Raw genomic sequence first — 26370 nt, forward strand, 5'->3', positions numbered from 1 at the left:
ACTTATCACACTCCAACTAAATAGAAGATATCAACATCATGATGTCGTTGATGTCTACTAGTTCTTCATAATGGCTTATTGTCAAGAGTAGTAATTCATAATTTTTTTTTATCTTATGCAAGTATGATGAATGTTTTTTAATTTTATTTAATTTTTTATGATTTTTTAATTCAAAAATTTTCTCACAATCTATACTCAATTAACGTTGCAAGAGCACAAAATCATAGATTTTTTTTTTTTCAAAATGCATGGGAAATATCAACGATTCTGTGCCCTTGTCATGTCAATCGAGTATAAATTAAGTGAAAAATTTTGAGTTAGAAAATCATTAGTGTTTATTTTTATTGAAGATATTAATTCTTATTTTTTAAATTGAATGTGTAACTCTAAAAAAAAAATAAAAAAAAATAAAAAAATTGAATGTGTTAAATTTTAGTTGGGGGGGAGTGATAAATAATTTAAGTAATAAAAGTGAAAAAAAGTAAAAGTAGAATTTCTCTTTTTTGTTTTTTTACTTTTAGATTCTCAGAAAAAGCCGTTGTTGACTTCAGCAGCCAACACGTGTTAAAAAAATTACGAAACGTTCCGTTAGCCGTTTCATTAGCTTTACACCTGGAAACGGTGACTCTGACTATGAGAACCTTTTAAGCCGTTTATGGGACCCACTCGTCTCTTCGTCTATTAATATAAAAAAAAAAAATGGTCGAATCGAAAGCCAAGCCCGACCCGAGACCTCCATTGTCGACTTGGTGTGCAGAGAGAGAAGAATCGAAAGAACCAAGAGGAGGAGAAGAAGAAGAAGAAGAAGAAGAGGAAACAATTTCGTAAATTCGAATTAGTTCTCCTTTTAAAAAAAGAAATTACTTCGTAAGTCAAGTTTTTTCTTTCTTCTCTGATCGAATTCTTGATCTCTCTTTGTTTTTTTCACTGTTTCAGTCTCAGATCAGATGGAAAAAAGTGAATTTTGATAAATCGAATTAAAATTTTCATCTTTATCTTTGATCTACAAGTTCTTATCTGAAGGACCCACGTATTTCTTCTCCAATCTTGTTGGAAGCCAGAGATCTGGTCCAAGAATTTCATTTTTAGGTTTTTCTTTTGTTTTCTGGGTTGGTTTCTGTTGTTTTGTGGTCCTTTGATGTATTGGTTACTGTTCTTTTTTTATTTTTTTGAATTTGGGTTTTAAGGGTTTTCTGAACTTGTGCAATTAAAAGGGTTCATTTTTGTTTCTAGATTTCAATCGATGGGTCTTGGCTCAGATTGCTAAGTGATCGAAGTAATCTAGAGGTAAGGGTTTTCTTCGTTGTTTTCCCTCAATTGATGTGCAATAAGGGTTTCTTGATCTTCTTTCTTTGAAAGATCACATTTTTCTTGTCAAGTCTTTGGATTTTGATTCGAAGAAGTCATCAATGCATTAGAGCTTCTATTCTTGACTCTTAGATTGATCGGATTGGTAAATTATCTGATAATCTCGATCGAATTTTGAAGAAATGTTGGAAGGTCGATCATTTCTGATTTCGAGGGCTTTGCCGAGCTCCTGCGAGCAAGAGAGTAAGATGGTTTACATGACTTATCGTCTACTTGAGGTCTCCAATGGTAAGCGCCCTTTAGAAGATAATGAAGGCGAAGAAGAACTACTTAGAGTGAGAAAATCAACTAAGGGACTCGACGTGATCGATGGAGAGGGTACATCTCGCACCACACAGTATCTTCCCCGGTTTCCAACCAATCAATCCGACCTGTTGGGTCAGGATAACGATTACAATCACACGGACACGAACGGGAAACTGCTATTACAAGTTGAATCGGAAGAATTACTTTGTGAGGGAAATTCGTCCAAGAGATTGGACACACACGAGATGGGAGAAATAACCCACCATTTGTCTTTAGAATATGATGATCAAGAGGGTCACAATGGGGATGATCTAGCAGAGACGAGTTCCCTGATCCCGGACCTTGGTCGAGACTTATCGATCGATTGCCTTCTCCATTGTTCGAGGTCTGATTACAATTTAATTGCTTCGTTGAATAAGAGCTTTTGTAATCTAATTCGGTTAGGTGAGCTTTATAAGCGGAGGCGACTAATGGGAGTAATTGAACATTGGGTCTATTTCTCTTGCCATATACTTGAATGGGAAGCTTTTGATCCAATTAGCTGTCGTTGGATGCACTTGCCAAGAATGCCGTCAAATGAATGCTTCATGTGCTCTGATAAGGAATCCTTGGCTGTTGGCACCGAACTTCTTGTCTTTGGAAAGGAAATAACGTCTCACGTGATATGGAGGTATAGTATTTTGACGAATTCGTGGACGTCTGGCATGAAAATGAATGCCCCAAGATGCTTGTTTGGGTCTGCAAGTCTTGGGGAGATTGCGATTCTTGCTGGGGGTTGTGATTCACAGGGAAGAGTGTTGAATTCGGCGGAACTTTACAATTCAGAGACCGGAACTTGGGAAATTCTGCCAAGCATGAATAAGCCGAGGAAAATGTGTTCGGGAGTATTTATGGATGGGAAGTTTTATGTTATCGGGGGAAGTAATTCCGAATTGCTTAGTTGTGGGGAGGAGTATAACCTGGAGACGAGGACTTGGCGTGAAATACCAGATATGTTCCCTAGGCGGAACGAACCAACAGAGGCACCCCCTTTGGTCGCAGTTGTAAATAATGAGTTGTATGCGGCTTATTATGCCGAGAAGGAGTTGAGGAAGTTTGACAAGGAGAGGGTCTTGTGGGAGACTGTTGGAAGATTGCCTGAGCGGGCTACGTCGATGAATGGCTGGGGTCTTGCCTTTAGGGCGTGTGGGGAACAGCTTATTGTTATCGGTGGACCGAGGACTATGGGTGGAGGGATCATTGAGCTTAATTCATGGGTTCCGAGAGATGGCCCACCGCAGTGGAACGTTCTCGCAAGCAAGCATTCGGGGAGCTTTGTTTATAATTGTGCGGTGATGGGGTGCTGACGCGTTCGATTTTGGTGAACACTACTCTTTGTTTATAAAGCGTAGAATTGGCTAATGGGTACTATCCTGCTTTCTTTTTTCTTGATGTTTCATAGTTTACTCAAGACTCAATAGGATGTTTTCTGTGAAGGAGCACTTGAGTTTTACTTTTACTTTTACTTTTGTTTTTATTTTTTCTTTTCTCATTGAATTTCATTGCCATGAGGGCTTTCAAACGTTGTCATCATGTAACACAGGGATATTTAATAATTTGAAGCATTAATATATTTTATAGGTTGACAGGAATATTCCAACCTTCTAAGCATTGGAGAAACAATGTTCTTGATTTTCATGATCCTTAATTTGCTCGGCATTGTCTTTAAGACAAAAAAATGAGGTTTTATAAGGTTTTCTTCTTTACTTCATAGACCATGGCTTCCTTACTTGTTTGGGCTACTGTTATTTTTTAGTTTCTGATAGTAATCCATGAAGCTTGTTTTATTATATTGATGATCCTATCTTGCTATTTGAATATGGAAAGATGGCATTTGATTTCTAATGTTCTTTATAGTCATAATTAAATTCCCCTAGATTTATTCTCCTCTTGACTCCTTTATTATTCTAATCTAGTCTGCCTTTTTTGTCGATATATTCTTAATTCTCCCAGTAATACATTATCCCTAGACATTTATCGGGCTTTTGATATTTTTCTTTGTCATTAGAGTTGACACTTCACCAAGGTGGCACCTTCATTAAGCACTTTTTACTAATTAACATCGAGAAGAATTAATCTTTGTTTAGTATAGAAGTTGTAAGAATAGAGGAGGGAAGCCCGAATGCCATGGATCAAGGTTGTAGGAAAGATGTAAAAGCTTTTTCCTTCACAAAATATATAGATCTAGATAGAGTAGTAACGTTAGGATGATGTTCCTTCTTGAAAATTTGCATTTGCAGCATGCCATGTTGTGAGCATAGTTTGTTCCTAGTGGGGAGCATTTGTATGTGATACTAGAGTAATGCAGCTCATAATCGTATCTTTGATTATCTTCATCAAATATGTTTTGTTTGGTTCTTAAGCTAAAGATTATATCAAGAAATCTGCATTAGCGAATTGGGTAATCACCGTATTAACTGTTGTCGCCCATTTGATTTTATTATTATTAGCTGAAATTCTATCAATGGCAGTGTTGTCTTAGCTGCCATTATAATTTTCCTTTTCATGAATTTCACATTTGACCATATTTGGACAAGTTACATTACTATTTATAACTAACAGGAATTTACTAAGTCTTGCTCCAAAGATTTGGGGTCGGCGAAATGAAATCTCTCTCTCTCTCTCTCTCCACTGCCCAAAGCCACAGCTTTTGGGTCTTTCTCTCGTTCTTTGGAACCTTCAACTTGATTTTTTCTTCTGATTGGGAATGTAATCAGTCTTCATTGATCATACCCAAACCATCTCAATTGACTTTTCTTAGTTTATCGTCTATCAAAGTTACTCCTCTACACCTTTTCAGATATGTTTATGTCTAATTTTATCTTTTCCCTCATCCATCTCAACATCCTCGTTTCTACTACACTCAAGTTATCTAAAAACACTGATTGACCTCGTAAAATTCAGTTGCCTAAAGTATGTTTGGTTAGAATACGTATTTCACATAGCATTCTTGAAGCACACACCTTCACTTTATCCATCCAACTCTAATTATACAAGCAACCCGAGGGATTTTGGTTCAATCAAAAATTCGAATCCAAAAAGTGGTGAGACTCCATAGGTCGTGTGTTCGATACCTAGTATGAGCAATGGCTCCTCGAGGCCACCCGTGAGGGATACCCTCACTTGGTGTATGTGATTTGCGGGTGTTGCACGTGCTTATGGGAGGGAGCCATATGCCTTGGTTCAGGCCGTGGCTCACCTGGTCCCACTAGTCGGACGTAAATTTGGATACCCCCTCCCCTGTCAACAAAATAAAAAAATAAAAAATTCCAATTATATAAGCAACATCTTCCTCTATCCCTCACTAAACCTTGGGCCACGTTAAACCACCCCATTAATAAATCCTCGAATGATTTGGTCTATGTATGTTTTTCAAAAAATATCAATAGTAGTAAAAGGAGTTTCAAATTTGATAATTAATGTGCTTTTTTTTTTATACCAATAACAACAAATGAAATGTGACATAACTATCAATGTGTTTACGCACAATTTTTAATCAATAGGAACAAGGGCGGAGTCAGGATTTTGCTCTTGTGGGGATGACCAAGAGGATTTTTTTTTTTTGGTGGGAGACAAGAGCGGCGGATATTAATATCCACCACTTTTATCTGCCACAATAACTCATCCTCATAGACTTAAAAAATTCTTGAGAAGGCAAGTGCCCCCACTGTAAATCTACCCAAGATTATGAATGTATACTGACCGCTTTTTGTCAATCATAGATTCTTTTTTAATTTATTTGGACCTAAGAGGTGATAATGTTTCAATTTTTTAATAAAATAAAAATTACATTTAAAAAAAATAATCGTGATAATCTGACTACCCCACGTGGCACACTCAATCGACTCTCCTGACGTGACAAATTCGGGAACCAAAGATCTGTATGCTTAGGATACAAAACTGCACTTCCCCATAAAAGTGTATCCTGAGGCATACTGATCTACGGTTCTTGAATTTGTCACGTCAGGAGATTCTATTGAGTATAACACGTGGGATATCAGATTATCACGACTCTTTAAAAAAATAAGGAAAGGATTGACCTATTTCACTCCGGATGAGCTTCATCAGTTTGATCAATCTGCTTGGTTTGAAAACATTGATAGAAAATTAGTGACAGAAATCTTCAAATTTTTTTTTTTTCCAACTTGTGATTGTTGGAAACTAATTATGAATCTGATTTATTGAAACAATAATTAATAAGCAATATTATAATGTAAACAATTCGATGAAATTGGAAGAACTTATCGGTGACTGAGGCACGGAGAAGCCGCTGTCCTTAAAACCAATTTCGCCTCCTTAGGATTCAATCCTTAGTGCAGTCGGTTCTGGCGTTTGGTTTCCAAGATTCAACAGTCACTGTCTGCTAACCGTGCACTCGGAAATAACAGATCTACGGCGAACTCGATTAGATCGAACTTTTCACAAGCAGCAAGAGTTGAAATCAGAGAAGAGGAGAGATCAGAAAGTATTCTGTTTTCTGTATATTAAATAAAAGGAAAAAACTAATTTTATAAACAACAAAATCAAACGATTGAGATTAAAAGTTTAGCAAAAACGGGCCTATCACGCGCACCCACGTGAGGCTTAAATCCCGAAATTTGCACATGCGCACACGCGCACTAAGGGTTTTGGACGGGTTGGCCCGAAACTCAATGGGCTGCTGTCCCACAGTGCCCTGGGCTCCCATGTGCGCGCGAGGCCCAGTCTCTATCTCTCTCACACTCAAGCATTAAAGAGAGAGAGATCATAAATAAGTTGAGAATTTTCCTTGTATTTACCCGATGTGGGACTAAAGAAAGTAGTGATGTTTTTACAACTTTCAAAACCAATAAAGTAAAGTAAAACAAAAAAGGAAAAAGTAAGGAGTTCTTTTATGTTTCACCAAAAATGGAAAGAACTACTTTTTACAATAAAACACTCAAAAGGTCTTGAGTTCAACACTTATTCTCAACAATAAATGAATGAAATATTATATGAAAATAAAACTATATGAAAATAAAACTATGAATTTTACAATAGTGATTAGTACTCATCCTTACAATAACCCAAATACATTTTTAGATTATGTATAATATAATTTTTTCTTTCAATATTATGTTTAGTTAAAAAAAAATATGGTTTTTTAAATACAATACATATTTCACATAGCATTCTTGAAGCACACACCTTCACTTTATTCATCCAACTCTAATTATACAAGCTACCTGAGGGATTGGTTAAATGGCAAGTTCGAATCCAAAAAGCAGTGAGACTCCTTAGGTTGTGTTTAATACCCCGTATGCGCAATGGCTCCTTGAGGCCACCCACGAGGGATACCCTCACTTGGTGTGTGTGGTTTGTGGGTTTTTGCACATGCCCAAGGGAAGGGAGTCATGTGCCTTGGTTCAGGCCCTGGCTCACCCGGTCCCACTAGTCGGACGTAAGTTCGGATACTCCCTTCCCCATTAACCAAAAAAAAAAAAAAACCCTCCAATCATATAAGCTACATCTTCCTCTATATCTCACTAAACCTTGGGCCACGTTAAACCACCCCATTAATAAATCCTCGAATGATTTCGTCTATATAAGTTTTTCAAAAAATATCAATAGTAGTAACAAGAGAATCAAATTCAATAATTAATGTGCTTTTAAACCTATAACAACAAATGAAATGTGACATAAATATCAATGTGTTTATGTGCAATTTTTAATCAATAGGAACAGGGGGCGGAGTCAGGATTTTGCTCTCATGGGGACAACCAAGAGCAAACAGATTTTGTGGGGACAATCGATAGAGGAATTTTTTTTTTGTGTGTGGGAGACAATGTGGTGGATATTCAATATTCGTCACTTTTAATTGCCGCAATAACTCATCCTTATAGACTTTGAAAATTCTTGAGAGAGTAAGTGCCCCCACTGTAAATCTGCCCTGGAATATGAATGTATACTGATTGCTTTTTGTCAATGGTAAATTCATCTAAGAGGTGATACTGTTTCAATTTTTGAATAAAATAAAAATTACATTTTAAAAAAAGAATTATGATAATCTGACTACCCCACATGGCACACTTAATCGATTCTCATGATGTGACAAACTCGGGAACCGTAGATCTGCATACCTTGGGATACAAAACTGCACTTCCCCATAAAAAGTGTATCTCGAGGCATACTGACGTACAATTCCCCAATTTGTCACGTCAGGAGATTCTATTGAGTATGCCACACAGGATATCAGATTATCACGATTCTTTAAAAAAATAAGGAAAATATTGACCTATTTCATTTCAGATGAGCTTCATCAGTTTCGTCAATATGCCCGGTTTGAAAACATTGATAGAAAATTAGTGCCAAAAATCTTCATTTTTTTTTCCAACTTGTGATTAGTACTCATCCTTACAATCACCCAAACACATTTTTATACTATTTATAATATAATGTTTTCTTTTAATATTATATTTAGTTAAAAAAATATATTGTTTTATAATATAAATTGAAAGTTTCTATTGACACCCCAACTTTTACTTATTAGACCCAAATTTCTTAAATTACTTATCACACCCTAAATAAAAATTAAAGCACACCTTTAAGAGATTACCTCAACATTACATAACATCATAACGCATTCAAACAACTTTAAGAGATGTTTACAATTAGGATTAAGCCCATATAATTTCATAAATCTAACAAATAGAATCTTAAAGATAGAGAGAGAGAGATTCTATTGGCATCCCATCTTTTACTTATTCTTAATCATAGACGTAATTTTTTGGGTGAATTAGAATTTCGTCACTAATTTGTGCGTTGAATGTGACGAAATTCTGATTTCAGTATACTGTTCATTTTAATTCCCAAAACATACTTTTACAGTGAATTTGTCACTTTTATAACCTACGAATTCGTTGATTAAATACTAATGATTTTTCCTTATCAACGATCTCTCTGATAATTTATCAACGAATTCGTTGATTATAACAGTGTCGAATTTACTGAAAAAACATATTTTAGGAATTAAAATGAACATTGTACCGAAACCGAAATTTGAACATAAGTCGTGCATGTTTAGGGAAAAATCCCTATTTCTTTTTTAATTCGGGTGTAATAAATAAAAGTTGGATGCCATCTCTATAAATTGTCAAACATTATCCTTACTTTAGAAAATACAAATATTGATATTTTTCGTAGTTAATAATATGTTATTTTTTATAAAATTTTCCCGGACGCGAAACATATAATATGATGCGTTATCTTACACTGTGTACTAGGAATTGGTTCTGGTTCTGGGTATTTTAATACCCGAACCGGAACCGATCCGTAACACTTATTTTTTTAAAATCTCGAGATTCTTTAATAGGGATTAGGTAGGTAGGTTTAGAGCCCATATCCCTAGGAAATCAGTTACTTAGCGGCACATTAAATGACCATTCTATCTCTTGTTTTGTCATCATCTCCACGTCACTTTATTTCCTTTTTTGTTGTCTTTTCGGATATCAATTTAAATAAATTTCACGTGAAACACAGAACAGAGATACGAGAAGCAATCTGAACCAACCACCACAAAATATATTAAACATGCCCCTCCTATTGTTGATTAATATTTGAGAGAAACCCCTGTTTTATTAAAGTAAGAATTAACCCTGACAGAGGGAAAATATATTGAAATGGATCAAGTTCTTATGAGTTGTGAAAAATAATACACTTAGATTCCAATCGTATAAACATGAAATCCAATGGTTAGAATTTTTTTTTTTTACATAAATACATATTTTTTAAGATATATATAGAGTGATTTTTCCAACGATAAATGTATTTCAATATCACCAACATGACAAAGACTTTATTCGAGAAATTCATTTCTTTCTACGTCCTCCTTTGTAGAAAAAAAAAAAGAGGGAGGCTGAGATAGCCCCCAAACAACACTACAAGCGCACCAAAAAGAAAAAATTACACGAATGGAAGCTAATCACAAATGGCTTCCCAATTAAATAAGAAGTCTTGGAAGCACACTTTCTCAAAAGCTTTATTCATCTTAGACCACAAGAACAGAAGTCCAGTAATCTCTAAAATCACTGCGTGGGGAGAGCTCTCCTTGCTATGGAATACCCTGTTGTTGCGCTCTTTCCAAAGACCCCAAGCAATGGTCGAGGGAAGGATAGTCCAAAGATGCCTCTTTCTAGAAAAAAAAATATATTGAAACTCCACCCCTCTAGAAGATCAAAGAAAGATAAAGGGAGAACCCAATCCACCTGGAATCGGGACAAAAAGAACATCCAAATAGTACGGGTAAAAGGACAATGTATAAGAATATGATTAACAGACTCCCCATCCCTCGAACAAAGAGAACAAAAATTTGGAGTGGCCCACCCCCGTTTGATCAAATTATCTAATGTGAGGATCTTACCCAGGGAGGCAAGCCATACAAAGAAAGACACCTTAGAAGGAATGAGAGCGGACCAAAATACTGATGGAGAAAAAATGAAATGTAACATAAATATCAATGAGTTTACGTGCAATTTTTAATCAATAGGAACAGGGGTGGAGTCAGGATTTTGCTCTCGTGGGGACAATCAGTAGAGGAATTTTTTTTTTTTTTTTTTTTTTGTAGAAGACAATAGTGGCGGACATTCAATATTCACCACTTTTAACTGTGGCAATAACTCATCCTCATTGCTTCGAGAATTCTTGAGAGGGCAAGTGCCCTCACTGTAAATCCGCCCTGGAGTATGAATGTATATTGACTACTTTTTGTCAATGGTAAATTCATCTAAGAGATGATACTATTTCAATTTTTGAATTAAAAAAAATTACATTTACAAAAAGAATCGTGATAATTTGACTACCTCACATGGCACACTCAATCGATTCTCCTGATGTGACAAACTCGAAAACGGTTGATTTGTATACCTTGGGATACAAAACAGCACTTCCCCATAAAAAGTGCATCCCGAGGCATATTGATCTACGGTTCCCCAATTTGTCATGTCAGGAGATTCTATTGAGTATGCCACGCGGGATATCAGATTATCACGATTCTTTAAAAAAATAAGGAAAATATTGACCTATTTCATTTCGGATGAGCTTCATCAGTTTTGTCAATCTGCCTAGTTTGAAAACATTGATAGAAAATTAGTGTCAAAAATCTTCATTTTTTTTTCCAACTTGTGATTAGTACTCATCCTTACAATCACCCAAATACATTTTTATACTATGTATAATATTATGTTTTCTTTTAATATTATATTTAATTAAAAAAATATATGGTTTTATAATATAAATTGAAAGCTGCTATTGACACCCCAACTTTTACTTATTAGACCCAAATTTCTTAAATTACTTATCACACCCTAAATAAAAATTAAAGCACATCTTTCAAATATTACAAAAGTTTGATTCAAGTTATTACCTCAACATTACATAACATCATAACGCATTCAAACAACTTTAAGAGATGTTTACAATTAGGATTAAGCTCATATAATTTCATAAATCTAACAAATAGAATCTTAAAGAGAGAGAGAGAGAGATTCTATTGGCATCCCATCTTTTACTTATTCTTAATCATAGACGTAATTTTTTGGATGAATTAGAATTTCGTCACTAATTTGTGCGTTGAATGTGACGAAATTCTGATTTCAGTACACTGTTCATTTTAATTCCCAAAACATACTTTTACAGTGAATTTGTCACTTTTATAACCTACGAATTCGTTGATTAAATACTAATGATTTTTCCTTATCAACGATCTCTCTGATAATTTATCAACGAATTCGTTGATTATAACAGTGTCGAATTTACTGAAAAAACATATTTTAGGAATTAAAATGAACATTGTATCGAAACCGAAATTTGAACATAAGTCGTGCATGTTTAGGGAAAAATCCCTATTTCTTTTTTAATTCGGGTGTAATAAATAAAAGTTGGATGCCATCTCTATAAATTGTCAAACATTATCCTTACTTTAGAAAATACAAATATTGATATTTTTCGTAGTTAATAATACGTTATTTTTTATAAAATTTTCCCGGACGCGAAACATATAATATGATGCGTTATCTTACACTGTGTACTAGGAATTGGTTCTGGCTCTGGGTATTTTAATACCCGAACCGGAACCGATCCGTAACACTTATTTTTTTAAAATCTCGAGATTCTTTAATAGGGATTAGGTAGGTAGGTTTAGAGCCCATATCCCTAGGAAATCAGTTACTTAGCGGCACATTAATGACCATTCTATCTCTTGTTTTGTCATCATCTCCACGTCACTTTATTTCCTTTTTTGTTGTCTTTTCGGATATCAATTTAAATAAATTTCACGTGAAACACAGAACAGAGATACGAGAAGCAATCTGAACCAACCACCACAAAATATATTAAACATGCCCCTCCTATTGTTGATTAATATTTGAGAAACCCCTGTCTTATTAAAGTAACCATTAACCCTGACAGAGGGAAAATTCAAGGGACTTTAAAAATAATATATTGAAATGGGTCAAATTCTTATGAGTTGTGAAAAATAATACACTTGGATTCCAATCGTATAAACATGAAATCCAACGGTTAGAATTTTTTTTTATATAAATACATATTTTTTAAGATATATATAGAGTGATTTTTCTAGCGATAAATGTATTTCAATATCACCAACATGACAAAGACTTTATTCGAAAAATTCATTCCTTTCTTCGTCCTGCTTAGTAGAAAAAAAAAAAAAAAACAAAGAAATCAATAGAGTTTACCTTTCATTTAGATTAATTTGATATTTTATTTTGATTACACTTATTCCATAATCTATCTCACAATTTTAGGGGATCTATTGTTATTTGTTCCTTGAATTATTGATGTGAAACATATATGTTTATAACTATAATTTTTTTTTTAAAGCATTAAGTCCCATTTTAAGTGTTTAGTGTCAAGTTCAGACGTTAAATCTTGTTTCTGAGATAATCTCGCCTTTTGAATTATCCCATCTTGTTAATTACCTCGCCCTTCATTCCATTGCTCCTTTTTGAAATTGTGCTCTCTTCACCAATCTTAATCTGCTTTATTTGTATCTCAAGGTGACATGTGTATTAATATATATTTTATCAATATTTACCTAAATCCTAACCCAGATGTCTATGTAATATTGTGTATGACTATTTTATCACAAAATCAGTAATAGGTAGAAGATAATGGTCTTTTGGTCATTTTATTTGTTTCTCACATAGAAAACCAAGGTAAAGGGGGTATCTCATTAGTTTCAAAAAACAGGGGTTAAATCTAATATTCTCGAAAATCTAAAAGGATAGATAGACAAATCTACCTATAAAATCTCGTTAAATAAGAGAATATCTAGATATCCCATTCATATCGCGAATATTGCCTCCTCTGTCCAACGAATCGTCCAACATCTCTAACATTTTTGGAAAGAGCTTTTATATGGTCCACCGAATTTGGACACTTTAATATCCAACGAACAACTAAAATTCAACAAAAAGCACAGATTCTCAAAAGAATCCAAGAGAATCTTCCCTTTCTGCCAATTGATGTACACAAAGTTGTCCAACGACTTTGTACATCAAAAATTTTATGCAGTTCTCCACCCGAGACGCCACAGTGGCGTTGTCGATATCCCAATGAATGTAGATTTGTACACTTGTATAGTTAGAATCTCGATAAATATTTTGTTTTACTGTAGTTATTATCTTTCTTTTTCTGTCTTTCTCTCATTAATATAACATTTTCTCTCTCTATCCATCTCAGTCTATCATTCTCTCTCTAACTTTGACCACAAGTCTATATAGATCTTTCTTACTGCTTTGTCTCTTTCATCTCTCTCTCCCTGACAGATTTTCCGTACTTCTTTATTTTTATTATATATTTTGTTTTGTTTTTTTTGGTTTTAATGGCGGAAACAACCTCCAAACGCTCAAGAGAAGAAGAACAAGTAGGTGAGGACGAAGAGAAGAAGCGTTTAAGGTCTAAGAAAGATGAAGAAGGGAAACCCATTAAGGATTTTTCTTCTATCAATGTTAGCTTTCAACAAGAGCTCTCTTCCGAGCCGAGCTCCAACCCAGTTCCCGAACCTGGGTCTGAAGTTGACAAAAACAACTTTGATGTAGTTGAGAGCATCAAAGGGAATGAAGGGGTTGATGATATTGAAAGAATTATAAAATATCTTCAAGAAGCTTCCGATGATGAGCTTGGAATTCCTCAGAGAGAAATCAAGGAGGAAGATCAAGTAGGAATCAACGGTGGGGATGAAGAGATATCTTTGTTTGATGGATTGTGGGAGTTTGAATTTGAAACTCCGAATCACTGTTCGTAGCCGTTATCTCTCGAAAGAGAAAATTGGAAGAAAATATAAAGAAGAGAGAGGGGAGGGAGGGGGGGGGGGGTGTTTGATGGATTTAAACTATTTAAGTTTTTTTTTTTTTAATGAAATATCTTCTTTTTTTTTAAAAGAGAGATTCTATTATTACATTAACTTTTACTAAACACAACAACTCTTTAGAAATTCAACACATGCAAATATTAAGTAAAAGTTGATTGCTAATAGAAGCACGCTTTTTAAATGGTCATTTTGTTCTATTTATGTTTGGATAATATTTGGTGAATATTTGAGGTAAGATTTAAAATGGGATAGATTTTATCTTAAATTCGAATCCGAATTTAGTAGGTTTAGTTCTTAAGTATATTCGAATTAAAATATGATTTGGATATGGGTTAGTGTCTCTTGACTTAGGTCGGATCTTGGTCAGATACGAATTCATCCTTACTTGAATGATTTATTACTTTGCAATTTATATTTTTATATTTTTCAAGTTATGTTCTATCAATCAACAATAATTGGGTGTAATACTCAAATCCTCTCTTAAAAATGCAGAAGTCTTCAATTCAAGTCACCATTAGACTATTTTTAGTAATTTTATTTGAAAAAAATATTGAACGGTTTGATATCATCCTACTCAAAATCAAATCAATTACTTTGGGATCAGATTCAGATATGGATTTAATGAAAGTAAAATGGTTCTGATATGATTTTAGCTATTAAGATTCGAAAATAAATTCGGATAAAAAATCCTGATATGGATATAGACATACTCATATCTAGCCCAAAACTGACTCGTTTGAAGTCCTAATTTGAGGGAGTTGTACTACACTACCACTTGGACATTAGTAGGGTTGCAACCCGACCATCGGGTTAGAGCTCATTAATACAAGCTCAACATGATATTGAACTTCTAAAATCGACTTGAACTCGGGTTAGAGAGATTCTTATTGTTACTGCGAATCACCGTTCATTGTAGTTGTAATCTTTCAAAAGAGAATATTGGAAGAAAATATGGAGGGAACTATTTAAGTTTTTATTTTTATTTTTTTTATTGAAATATCTTTTATTTTTTTTATAGAAAGATTCTATTCTTACTCTAACTTTTACTTAACATAACAACCCATTTGAAATTCAACAAATGCTAATATTAGAATGGTGTGTTATAAGTAAAAATTGGATGCTAATAGAAGCACTCTTTTTTAATGGTCATTTTGCTCTTTTTATACTTGGATAATATTGGTGAATATTTGACGTAGGGCTTAAAATATGGGATAGATTTCATCCAAAATCTGAATCTGAATTTAACAGGTTTGGTTCTTAAGTATATTTGAATTAAAATATGGTTCGAATATGGGTTAATGTCCCTTGACCCGAGTCAGATTTGGGTTATATTACTTTGCAACTTATATTTTTTAAGTTATATTCTATCAACCAACAATAGTTGGGTGTAGTAGTCAGTCAAGTCCTTTATTCAAAATGCAGAAGTCTTGAGTTCAAGTCACCATTTGACCATTTTTAGTAATTTTATTTGAAAATAACATTAAACGGTTTGATATTATCCCACCGGAACGAAATCAATTAATTTTGGACTAGATCTGGATATGAATGAAAGTAAAATGGTTTGGATATGATTTTAGCTATTAGGATCTGAAAATGAATCTGGATTAAAAAAAAAAATCCTGATATGGATATGGACATACTCATATCTAGTCCAAACTTGATTCATTTTAAGTCCTAATTTGAGGGAGTCGTACTACACTACCACTTGGACATTGGTAGGACTGCAACCTGCTCATCAACCAGACCATCGGATTAGAACTCATTAATTTAAGCTCAACCCGAGATTGAGCTTCTAAAATCGGGTTGAACTCAGGTTAGTAAGAGTTAAGTAATTTTGGGTGGGTTGGGCTCATTAAGCTAGCCTAATTTTATTTTGATCAATACATAAATTTTATTTTATATCTTAAAAAAAAAATACAATATAAAATCACTAGTAAATAATTTGCATACAACCTCTAAATCCATTGCGTAAATAATATTTAGACAAACCTTATTAAATCAAATCCCAAATTATAAAGTTACACTTTCAAAATTACAACGACATACAAGAAAAAGAAGAAGAAGGCATACTTAATTTGAAGATTTTTTAAAGTTGATCCTAATTAGGAGTCTATGACGAAACGAAAACAATGTAAGTACTAAGTATAGAGAAAAAATGGGAAAGAATGACAATGGAGAGAGCTTTATAGTTGTGAATTGTCACTCCTTTTTTTATTTTAATTTTTTCCTCTCTTCAAAATTTATGTAAAAATGACTCTTCATCTTTAAAAATCTGTAAAATACTACATAGCAATAGATTTAAATGTAAAAAAGAAAAGGCAATAAAAAGAATTCTTTTTTCCTTAGTTATACAAATATATTTAAAAAGGGAAAATTAATATATATATAGTTTTTTTTCAAAAAAAAATAAAAATATTTATATGTAAATATATAGCATTGGGTTCGGGTTAAGTTGGGTTGCCTGGAACCTTAACCTGAGTTCAACCTGAATTCAATTCGGGTTGAGATTTCCTAGCCCAGGCTCAACTCATTTTCTTTATAACCCAATTCAAGCTTGCCCATCAATCAGGTTGAGCCCGAGTTAGCCGCCCAAGTTAGACTTGACCTTGTAGTGCACAGATAATCATAGATTTATTTCCTCACGAAACAAGTTAACGGTTCTCTATCCGCTACCAAGTCAACTCAGTGGTGGACCTAATGTCCATGCAGTAAAATTCTGATTTGAGGTACCCTTTTGATATCAAAGTGGCCTTTGGACCAAAATACCCCTTCTTATTTTTGACTTCTTCCTAATAAACTTTTTTCCCCTTAAACCCTTTGTCTCAAATGAAAGGTTCAAACGATGCACTTTCCCTGGCAATTTTTTTTAAAGAGGAGTCCTAATTGTCTTCCGAATAAAGATTTGTTGTCTCCAATTTTACGTGCTAAGTTGAAGAATGAATGGCATACCGCCATGTGTATGTGTGGAATGATGGTTTTGTACACCGATCCACATCAGCAATGTGTGAAACGATGTATATGCACGTGATTTTGGGAACGTGGTTGGTATGCAGCTGACGTGGCAAGTATGCGGAACCATAGATCTTTTTCTTCGGGATGCACAAGAAAAATATTTGTAGTTTTGTGCCCTTCCCATGTTAGTTGCATACCCAAAATCACGTGCATTCATCATTATTTAAATTTTAATGTCACTCCAATATTTTTCAATTGAGTCATGCTGGAGTGACCTTAAGCAAGAACCTCATACCACACTTCTTGACGTGAAAGGGGATAGGAATCATAGATGTTTTCACTCGTATCTCAATGAAAAGCATTAGTAGTTCCTATACACTTTCACATCAAGAAGTGTGATATGAGGTTCCAGTTTGAGGTCACTTCAGCATTATTCTGTCCAATTTATTAGGATACATGTGCAGATGTGCTATTAGACGTCGAAATTAAAATCTATCACCATTTCCTCTGAAAGAGTTTTTACAATGGAAAATGCTGAAGTAACATTAAAATGTACATCAATTCTTACATCACTGACATGGATGTAAGTACGTACGAGACCATAGATGTTTTTCATCAAGATACGAGTGAAAAGCATCTATGGTTATGTGTGCATCTCCACATCAGCAATGTGAGAATTGATGAACATTTCAATGTTACTCCGGCACAATTATTTTACAATTTATACTCAACACTCAGCTGAAACCCTACCAAGACTTGAGGTTGAAGGGTAAAAATGCTACTATTTTGGCACAATTAATCAATAAATTATCTTTTAATTGGTTAGTTCATTGATTTAATCGGTTGGTGCCCTTATAAGAAAAAATATATATTATTCTTTAGAAAAAATTTTGTAGAATTTTTGTGACTGATTTGGACCAATAAAATAGGATTTGCTTAGACACCAAATTTCCTTGAATTTGGAATAGTAATAATCTCTTTGAACCGGACTTTCTTTCTCCTCAAAGGTCATTTTATTTATCTTATTCAAGATGCCCTAACCGATTGTGTATAAAACTACCTCTTGACATAAACAATAACTTCTTGCAACCACAAAACTAAATTATTAGGCTAAACTCCTTAATCGACCTAAATTTTTACAATAATTTTACAATTCATTATCGTAAATTGTCAAAATATATTGAAAATTACATCTAAAATTTTAAAATTATGAATGTGGGACTCCACCTATCATTCACCATAGCAAATCTCCAGAATGAATTTACGAGAAAACTCGCCTTGAAAAAGATGTTTAACATGAAACTTTTTTTAAGATGACCATTAATAGAGTAAAAGTATGTATTTTCAAGTTTTTTTTATTTGGTAAGATATTTTTTTAAATTCAAAACCTCGTCTTATTTTCATATTATCAATATTCAAAAAATTTAAAATCATATAAAATTTAAACAAAAATCCACTTTTTAACTATAAATATAAAAAGAAATAAAAAAGACTAAAACATATTATATATAAAAAATTAAAAATAAAAATTATTAAAATATATTCAAATCGATTTTTTTCAAAATGGATTGAGGTACATCCAAATCAAATTTAAGATTTCAATCAGAATCCTATCTGAGAATTCAATCTTTCATTTTTCAGATCGAATCGATTTGGACATCAAGTATATTTTTGAATCATTGCCAGTCCTAGAGATAAGGTGAAATCGATTAAAATTAGTCTAGACCATTGTACTTTTATTTTTATTTTTATTTTTATTTTTAAAAAAGACCTTTGATTTTTTTTGGGTAGTGTTAAAAGCAAACCCCTGCGGGCATAGCCAACTTGTGTTCATCTTATATGAGTTAAAATGTTTCAGAATGACCTGATTTTTTTTAAAAGTATTAAAACCACCCCAATTACCATAAGGGCACCCCCACACCATGCCCAAATTCTTAGCCTCATAAGAGTTAAGAAAATTTGAATGAACTGACTTTTTTTTTTTTTTGAGGAGGATATCTATTATGAGGAGATCCTCACAGAAAAATCAGCCATTCTGAAACCCAAAACCTTTAACCCATCAAAACCCAAACTTGTAACCCATCAAAATAAGTTGAAGAATCGTAAAGCATTCTTTTTTTAAAATCACTTTTGGCTGATTTTTGGTGAAGATGATCTAGTCGCCATATAGATCACCAAAAACTCAGCTCAATTGGGAACTTATAATTGGCTTGGATGTGAGGTGCCCTTAGTAATAATTAAGGTGCCCTTAATACTACTCTTTTTTCCATTTTTTTTTTCGGCTTCAAAGATGAGGCCGTTTAAGTCATTTTCTTTTCTATTATTCCATAAGAGAAGAGGAGGAATCCACTCCTTCTCAAATATTCACCAAAACGTCTGAGACTTGTATCTAAATCATTCTTCTGGAAGAGAAGTTCATCAGTTCCATAACTTGTAGCTCCTGTTCTGAGATCTCTAAAGATTAACACGAGATACATTAACCAAGAAATAAAGAAAATCTCTCTCTCTCTCTCTCTCTGTACAAAGCGTCCTCGAAGATTTTCACCATCAAAGAAAGGGAGAAGGAACAAAGAAGAACATATTCTCAACCCTCATCCATCTCCATACCTTCTCTCGCTCTCTGTTTCCTTCAGTTCGCATCAACTCCTGCACAAATAAGTTAAAAAACAAAATAAATCCCCAAATTCAGATAAAAGAAAGTTTAGATTTTTATTTTTTGAATTTCATAATTTGAGCGAAATCGAACCTTTTGGACTTCTTTCAATGAAAAGATACGCTAGCAGCCTTGCCTCTCAAAGGCGAAGAAGGTAAGATCGGCCTTGAAAAGATTAGATGAAGGAAATCGAGTTTCTCTTTTGAGCTTAATCCTTCTCCGATATCTTCTCCAAGGTGTGAATCTTCTTCTCTGATCTTCAACACTTGATGATGAACAATCCGGAAACTCTGAGGCTGTAAATCTCGTTTCCACACTGATTTCGGAGAATCGAACTCTTCCGAAGATCCTCCACTCTCTTGTTCGCTTTCCAGCTCCATAAATCTCTTAAGTTTTCTAGAAAACAACCGATCTATATCTCGCGAAGAAATTTTATCCATCTCTGCAAATTCCTGAAGATCGATACAATTCATAGTGGATTCAACGCTAGATGATCTTTAATTTTGTAAAATTCGGGACAAAAACTCGGATCTGATCTGCAATTTGAAGAAACAAGAACAGAAAATTAGGGTTTCTCTCTGGAGATTTATTTGTTTATTTTTTTTTAAGGGAAGAATGAGATTTGTGTTTCAAGTTAGAGAAATATATAACGATGGATTGTGGTTGGGTCACGCGTGCGCGCTTCTTTACCTCCTTGTGATTCACGCCACGTGACGCCTGTGAGGACATTAGATGAAGACACGTGTCCACGTAATGGTAGGAGCGGGTGGTGACGTGTTAGTTGATCGCTCGTGTGGTAGTTAACCGTCTAACAAAGGGCTGGGCCAAGTCGTTAGCGGTGTAGTGGAAGGAAGCTCGGATCCTGGGTTTTACTGCCACGTCAGCAAAGATGAGATTCTTTATTAAATATTTTCTTCTCTCACTAATTGGGTTTATTGTGGAAAATAGCTTATTATTTTATTATTTGTTACCACTTAATAAGACCAAATCTCCTAAAATTACATAAACACCAAAATCAAATCAATGTGATCAAATCCTAAACGAACTCGTGGTATTTATTTATTATTATTTTTTATATTATAAAGCGATTGTGATTAGTGGCCAAGTGCTCTTGGTGCCATGTTTGTAGAACCTTTCACATTTAGGGGGACAAGTGACAAAATTTGAGAAGGTTTTCATTATTATATTATTATTTTTTAGAATGATTTAGACCTAACCCTATGTTATGAATATATATATATATATATATGGGTCGGATTTCTGCAACACACATATAGACAATGTGTTTGTCTTATATGGGTAAAAATGTTTGGAATGGGCTGATTTTTTGTGAGGATGATCTCTGTGATGAGGGGATCATCCTGGCAAAAAATCATCCCATTCCAAAACTTGTAATCCCATCAAAATTGATTTACAAAAATTGGACGGTCTATAATTTTTCAACAAAAATTGGACGGTCTAGAAGTTTCATAATGAGCTGATTTTTGGCAAGGATGATCTCCTCACCACAGAGATCATCCTCACAAAAAATCAGCCCATTCCAAATATTTTTGCCCATATAAGACAAAACACGTTGTCTATATGTGTCTAGAAATGGTTGTCGTTTGAACTGACCCTATATATATATTTTTTAAATTTTGATAATGGGGTGTCCGAACTTACGTCCGACTAGGGAGATGGATGAATTGAGGACGGATCTAAGGCATATGGATCTCTCTCTCGGGCATGTGTAATGCCTGCACATCACACACATCAGGTAAGTGAGGGGGCTCTCGTAGGTGATAGAAAATAACAAATTAATAAAGATAAAACTATATAATACTAAGATTTATGTGTTTCGGCAATGATGTTTATATCCATGAAGGAATTAGATTTTCAGATCAAAGAAGAATACTTATTAATGTAAAATCATCCCATATATTGTTATTTATAAATTTCTACTTAATTAATGATAAATCATCCCATACATCAGCATTTATCTAGTTGAAGTAAAATCACATCTAAAACTACGATAAAAAACACCCTCAACGTTTTGGTCAAAATTTTGAGATGTCCTTGTGTTTCATCAAAGAGTCGTGAAAATATGACTCTCCCACATGGGCATACTCAATTGACTCCCCTAACGTGGGGGGTGTGCTGGGAGGAGATTGAGTATGCCACGTGGGAGAGTCATATTATCACTACTATTTTGCAAATGGATGACATCCCCTTGACCTAAGGTTTTGACCTCTCTTCAAGTCAACTATTTCTAACGTAATCTTCAATGTCTCATAAATGACTAATGATTTTCCGACACCTCCTTTTGACACTACCCTCTGACGTGGTATGTGCTAGAATCATAAATTATTTTTCCTTACGACACACAACTATACATATTTATGAGAATGTAAAATTGTGTATCTCGAGGGAAAAATCTATAATTCTGCCCCATGCCACATCAAGGGGCGGGCGTTAGACAATCACGACTCATCATAAAAACCTTTGATTTTTATAAAGAAATTCATATCAACTTCTCCAAAAAATTTATAATATTCATTGGGGTTTGAAAATGAAGAGAATTAGAGTAAAAAAATAATAATATGAAAATCAGGGTAAAATCCCTTACTCTAAGGTGGGAGACGAGGGCATTTAAGTCATTTAACTTAGCTTCTCAGAGAATACATAGGTCAGTGTGATAAGGTGGTATCTCTAATATTACACAAAAACATGGAAGGCATGGCTGGCTAAATCGTTCCCATTGTTAACGATGAATTTAAGAATCGAGAAACAAAATCTAAATTAGGACCACGATAGAGAACTACTTTCACGACACATAACACTGTCACCTCACCTCACCAATCCAAACCCAAAACATTTTTCCACCAAACAGAGAATCAATCAATCAATCAATCATGATTTTGGCTTTTTTAAAGAGGGAAATGTGAACTCCGAAGTCTTACACTATTAAAAAAAAACCAAGACAAACATGCAAATCTATTGTGCATCTGAAAAAGGATGGATATAATAAGATCTTCACAAGATGGCTCAAGACACTGTAAAACATGATTAAAGTAAAAAAAAAAAAAAACTTGTGAAATTCTTCGAGATTCTAAACTGAACTCCTATTATTACTATTGAGATGACGATCTCAATCCTCATCTTCCTCGTCTCCATCGCCACCAGCTGCTTTCTTGGCAGCTGCCTTCTGATTCTTTCGCTTCACTCTTCCAGGGCGTCCTCCTCCGAGTGGACTCGTGAGTGAGAAGTCAATGTGCTTCTGCGAGTCAACCCTCACCATGAAAGATGGGATGTTCACCACCTGCCTCCCAACCCTGCCAAATTAAAAAAAAAAAAAAAAAAAAAAAAGTTTAATAAATTAACTAATTTATACAAACCAATAAGCAGTAGTTATACAATTGTCACTTTGTTTAACACTAATGTAATAAATTTCTTACAAGAGTCAAACTTGCAAACTAAAATTAAATTTTAGGCAGAATATAGGAATCTAAACATCAAAATATTGATTTCCCAAATTAAAATTTATATTAAAATCAGGTTAAGAGACGCAAAGTATTTCGTAGGCAAGAGTTGGAAAGTACAACCCTGGCACACAAAGATAGGTCTTTTGCTTTTATTTAGAATATATATATATATATATATGCCCATGCAAACAAACAATCAAATTGAAAACAAGAGAGCGCACAACTAACATGCTTACAAAGCATCAACTTCAAATTGAACCTTTCAAAGGTTAAAAAAAAACTGTCACAAGTGAAGGTGCCAACATGAGCGAGTGTTAATAAGAAATAGCTGGGATCAAAATCCTGCCTTCATCATTATACTAACACCCACCACCCCCCAGGAAAAGTAAAAAAAAAAAAAAACTCCCATGGGCCATCATGATCAAGTCCTTATCCCAAAGTTTTAGGGTTGCTAATATGTGTGGTGCTTCCTATTCTTCTCTTTCTACATAACAATTAGCAACAATTTCTGTTCTTTCAAAATTTTCAAAAACATGTTCTTTTAACGCATAACTGCATTGGCAATAAAAATGGACATATTCTGAAATCCTTTAATGATACCCATTAATAACTATTTCTAAATAACCATAAATTGTATTTATTTTAGTTTGCAATTCCTATAAAATACAACATCAATGGCTTAGGAGGAATCAACAAACATGCTATACCAGTGAAAATACAGTCAAAGGGTGGGTTTTTAGTATCTTCTCTCATAGAAAAAGACACATTTGGGTTATTCTTTCTTCAGCCATTGCTTGGGCTCTTTGGAAAGGGAGAAACAACTGGGTGTTATAGAGCAAGGAGAACAACTCGCATATGATGTTTATGAGAATCTTAAGAGTTGCTGTATTGGGCTAAGTTGAACAAAGGAGTTCTCCGGGGTTGAGGATTTTCTGTTTAGATGGGATAGTCTTTGTAAGTTGTAGGCTTGCTTTTCGGTGGCTCTTTTTTTTCCTGTATTTTACGTTCTTGCTTTGGGACTACCTTGACCTACTTTCTTCGTACTGTCCTTTAGATATTTATAAAATCTTTATACTTTTCAAAAAAAAAAAAAAGAAGAAAAGAAAAAGAAATCACAGATTTCTACTTGGACAAGAATGTGGTTTATACCTGATATGTCTCTGCCTGATGAGGACACGAGCATGGTGGATCGACTTTGCCATACCTGACTTAAATACAAGTGTCTGGAGACGGCGCTCAAGGAAGTTCTCCACTGTAAGGGCCAGAACATAATCAAGCTTATTCTGGCTCTCGTCCAAAAGCCCATACCTGTTCATCCTGCGAAGAAGGGCTTCACCCTCAAAAATCCGGCGAGGATTCTTCTCATCGAGAGTGAGAAGCATTCTTGCATTATTACGAATGCGACTAAGAGCATATTGAACCCTCCAAAGCTCCCTCTTACATCGAAGCCCATACTCTCCAACAAGCTTTAGCTCAGCATCCAAACGCTCCTTCTCGTATGGACGACGTGGCTTCTTGAAAGTCTTCCCATCTGAAACCATTCATGATTAAGGTTTTACATCAACATTCACACAGGAATAAGTGGCTATTAAGTGAAATTAACCAAGAAAGCATTGACCAAATACAAACATCAAAATGTCCAATGGCTTATAATATCATAATGTCATGATATTATAATAGAAATATCTTAATGAAGTATGCCTCCACCCCACAAAAAAAAAAAAAAAAAATCATAGACCCAAATACTATGGTGCAATTAGGACTATAGTAACCAAGTTCGAATTCGGCATGGGTTCAGTTCGGTTAATTCAGGAAAATTTCATTTTTAAAAATGGGAATTGTACAATTGCTGTTTTTGGGTTTCTTCTTTAACCCATCATCTTTAACCTCCCTCAAGAACCTCACCTTGTTCTTGAGATTTGAAGGTTGAAGAAGACAAATTTTGGAGGTTGAAGGGTAAAATTGTTAACCCATTCGGGTGATTAATCGATAACATGTCTATGAATTGGTCAAAATCGCTTGGTCCCTCATTCAAAGAATTTAAGATATTTTAGAATAATTATGAGCATTTTGTGACTATGATTTGGACCAATAAAATAGGAATCCTTCTACATCAAAATTCCTTGAATTTGGATTAACAATAATCTATTTAATGGATTTCCCTTCCACTCGAAGATCACTTTGTTTCTCTTCTTCTAAATATCCCCAACAAATTGTGAGGTGTAAAACAATCCCAAATAATCTTTACCAAATATGTAAATTTTGTCTCTCTAAGGCCATCTCCAGCCCTTACCCAAAATCAGACTCAAATTTAAAATTTGATACCAAATTGACTTTAAATCAAACTCAAATTAAGGGAGAGTTTTGAGTTAAACTAAAATCCCATCGGTCATTTTTTATATAAGAAAATTACTTTTCATACCAAGTTAGTAAGTTTCAAATATTACGAAGGGTCGTCGGGCCCATACGGATTACCAAATTGACCCTCCAACATTAGAGCCTTCTAGATTTCATGGAAAAACTCATATTCAAAAAAAAAAAAAAAAATGTTTTGGACTTCTTGCAAGATGTTGAAAATGGACGGCTACTGAATTTCCAAATTTAAAATTAAAATTCAACAGTGAAAATTATCTTCTTTTTTTTTTTTTTCCAGGGTTCATTAAATTTTGTCCTCTACAACTCCGTGGCATTGGATCACGTTTTAGGATGCCACAATGTGAGTAAAGACCCTCAATAAGATTTGAAATCTTACTAAGTAAGGTCAGCCTGATTTTTTCAGTTTACCACTGGAGTGCTTCATATCAAATGTAGCTTTTACTCAAACTTTTACTTAAATTTGAGTCATGGATGGAGATGCTCATTTCGAATACTAATTGATAAAGTGATTTATGTTAGATATCGGATCAGGAAAGAAAAAAAAAACTAATTTTAATTAGAACGATACATCGATTCAACATTCTCACAATATGCTAAAAAAATAGATTAGATAAAAGCGCGATTTAGATTCAAGAAATAGAGTATGGGAGATCAAAAGCTCAAAAATTCTAAAATTTGAGATCGACAAGTTTGAATCTTGGCATGAATTACTGAAAGAGATCGAGATCAAGATCCGAAACAAAGAGAAATAGTGAAAGAAAACTTACAATTACGGTAAAAGTTCACATGAACCATGTTTGAATCTTCTCCGTCGCCGAGTGCTCTCCTCAGTAACCGAGAGTGAAACCACTACAGAAAAAAAGCCCTAATTGCAGCATATGAACCCTTTAAACCCTAATTTATGGTCCAATCCCATTCTCCCAAGG

General features: G+C 34.2%; 1 protein-coding gene, 1 long non-coding RNA gene and 1 pseudogene across 3 annotated transcripts; 1 reads left to right on the plus strand and 2 right to left on the minus strand.

The window, feature by feature from the left end:
- Positions 1–705: 705 nt before the first annotated feature.
- Positions 706–3264, plus strand: LOC147394984 (F-box/kelch-repeat protein At1g74510 pseudogene; annotated as a pseudogene). Its single transcript, XR_015181445.1, has 3 exons — positions 706–867; positions 1234–1287; positions 1489–3264. The product of XR_015181445.1 is annotated as an F-box/kelch-repeat protein At1g74510 pseudogene (transcript).
- A 16053-nt stretch (positions 3265–19317) lies between these two features.
- Positions 19318–20484, minus strand: LOC147394985 (uncharacterized). Its single transcript, XR_015181857.1, has 2 exons — positions 19701–20484; positions 19318–19600 (listed from the first exon to the last, which is right to left on the minus strand). It is a non-coding gene; the product is annotated as an uncharacterized LOC147394985 (long non-coding RNA).
- Positions 20485–22482: 1998 nt separating this feature from the next.
- Positions 22483–26370, minus strand: LOC147394986 (small ribosomal subunit protein uS4y). Its single transcript, XM_086454474.1, has 3 exons — positions 26212–26370; positions 24218–24599; positions 22483–22918 (listed from the first exon to the last, which is right to left on the minus strand). The coding sequence occupies exons 1-3, from the start codon at positions 26237–26239 to the stop codon at positions 22735–22737; spliced, it is 594 nt and encodes a 197-aa protein (XP_086310600.1). The 5' UTR covers positions 26240–26370; the 3' UTR covers positions 22483–22734.

The sequence above is a fragment of the Akebia trifoliata genome, chromosome 9, assembly GCF_017979445.1.
Source record: "Akebia trifoliata isolate Shusen 1 chromosome 9, ASM1797944v1, whole genome shotgun sequence".
NCBI classification, from domain to species: domain Eukaryota; kingdom Viridiplantae; phylum Streptophyta; class Magnoliopsida; order Ranunculales; family Lardizabalaceae; genus Akebia; species Akebia trifoliata.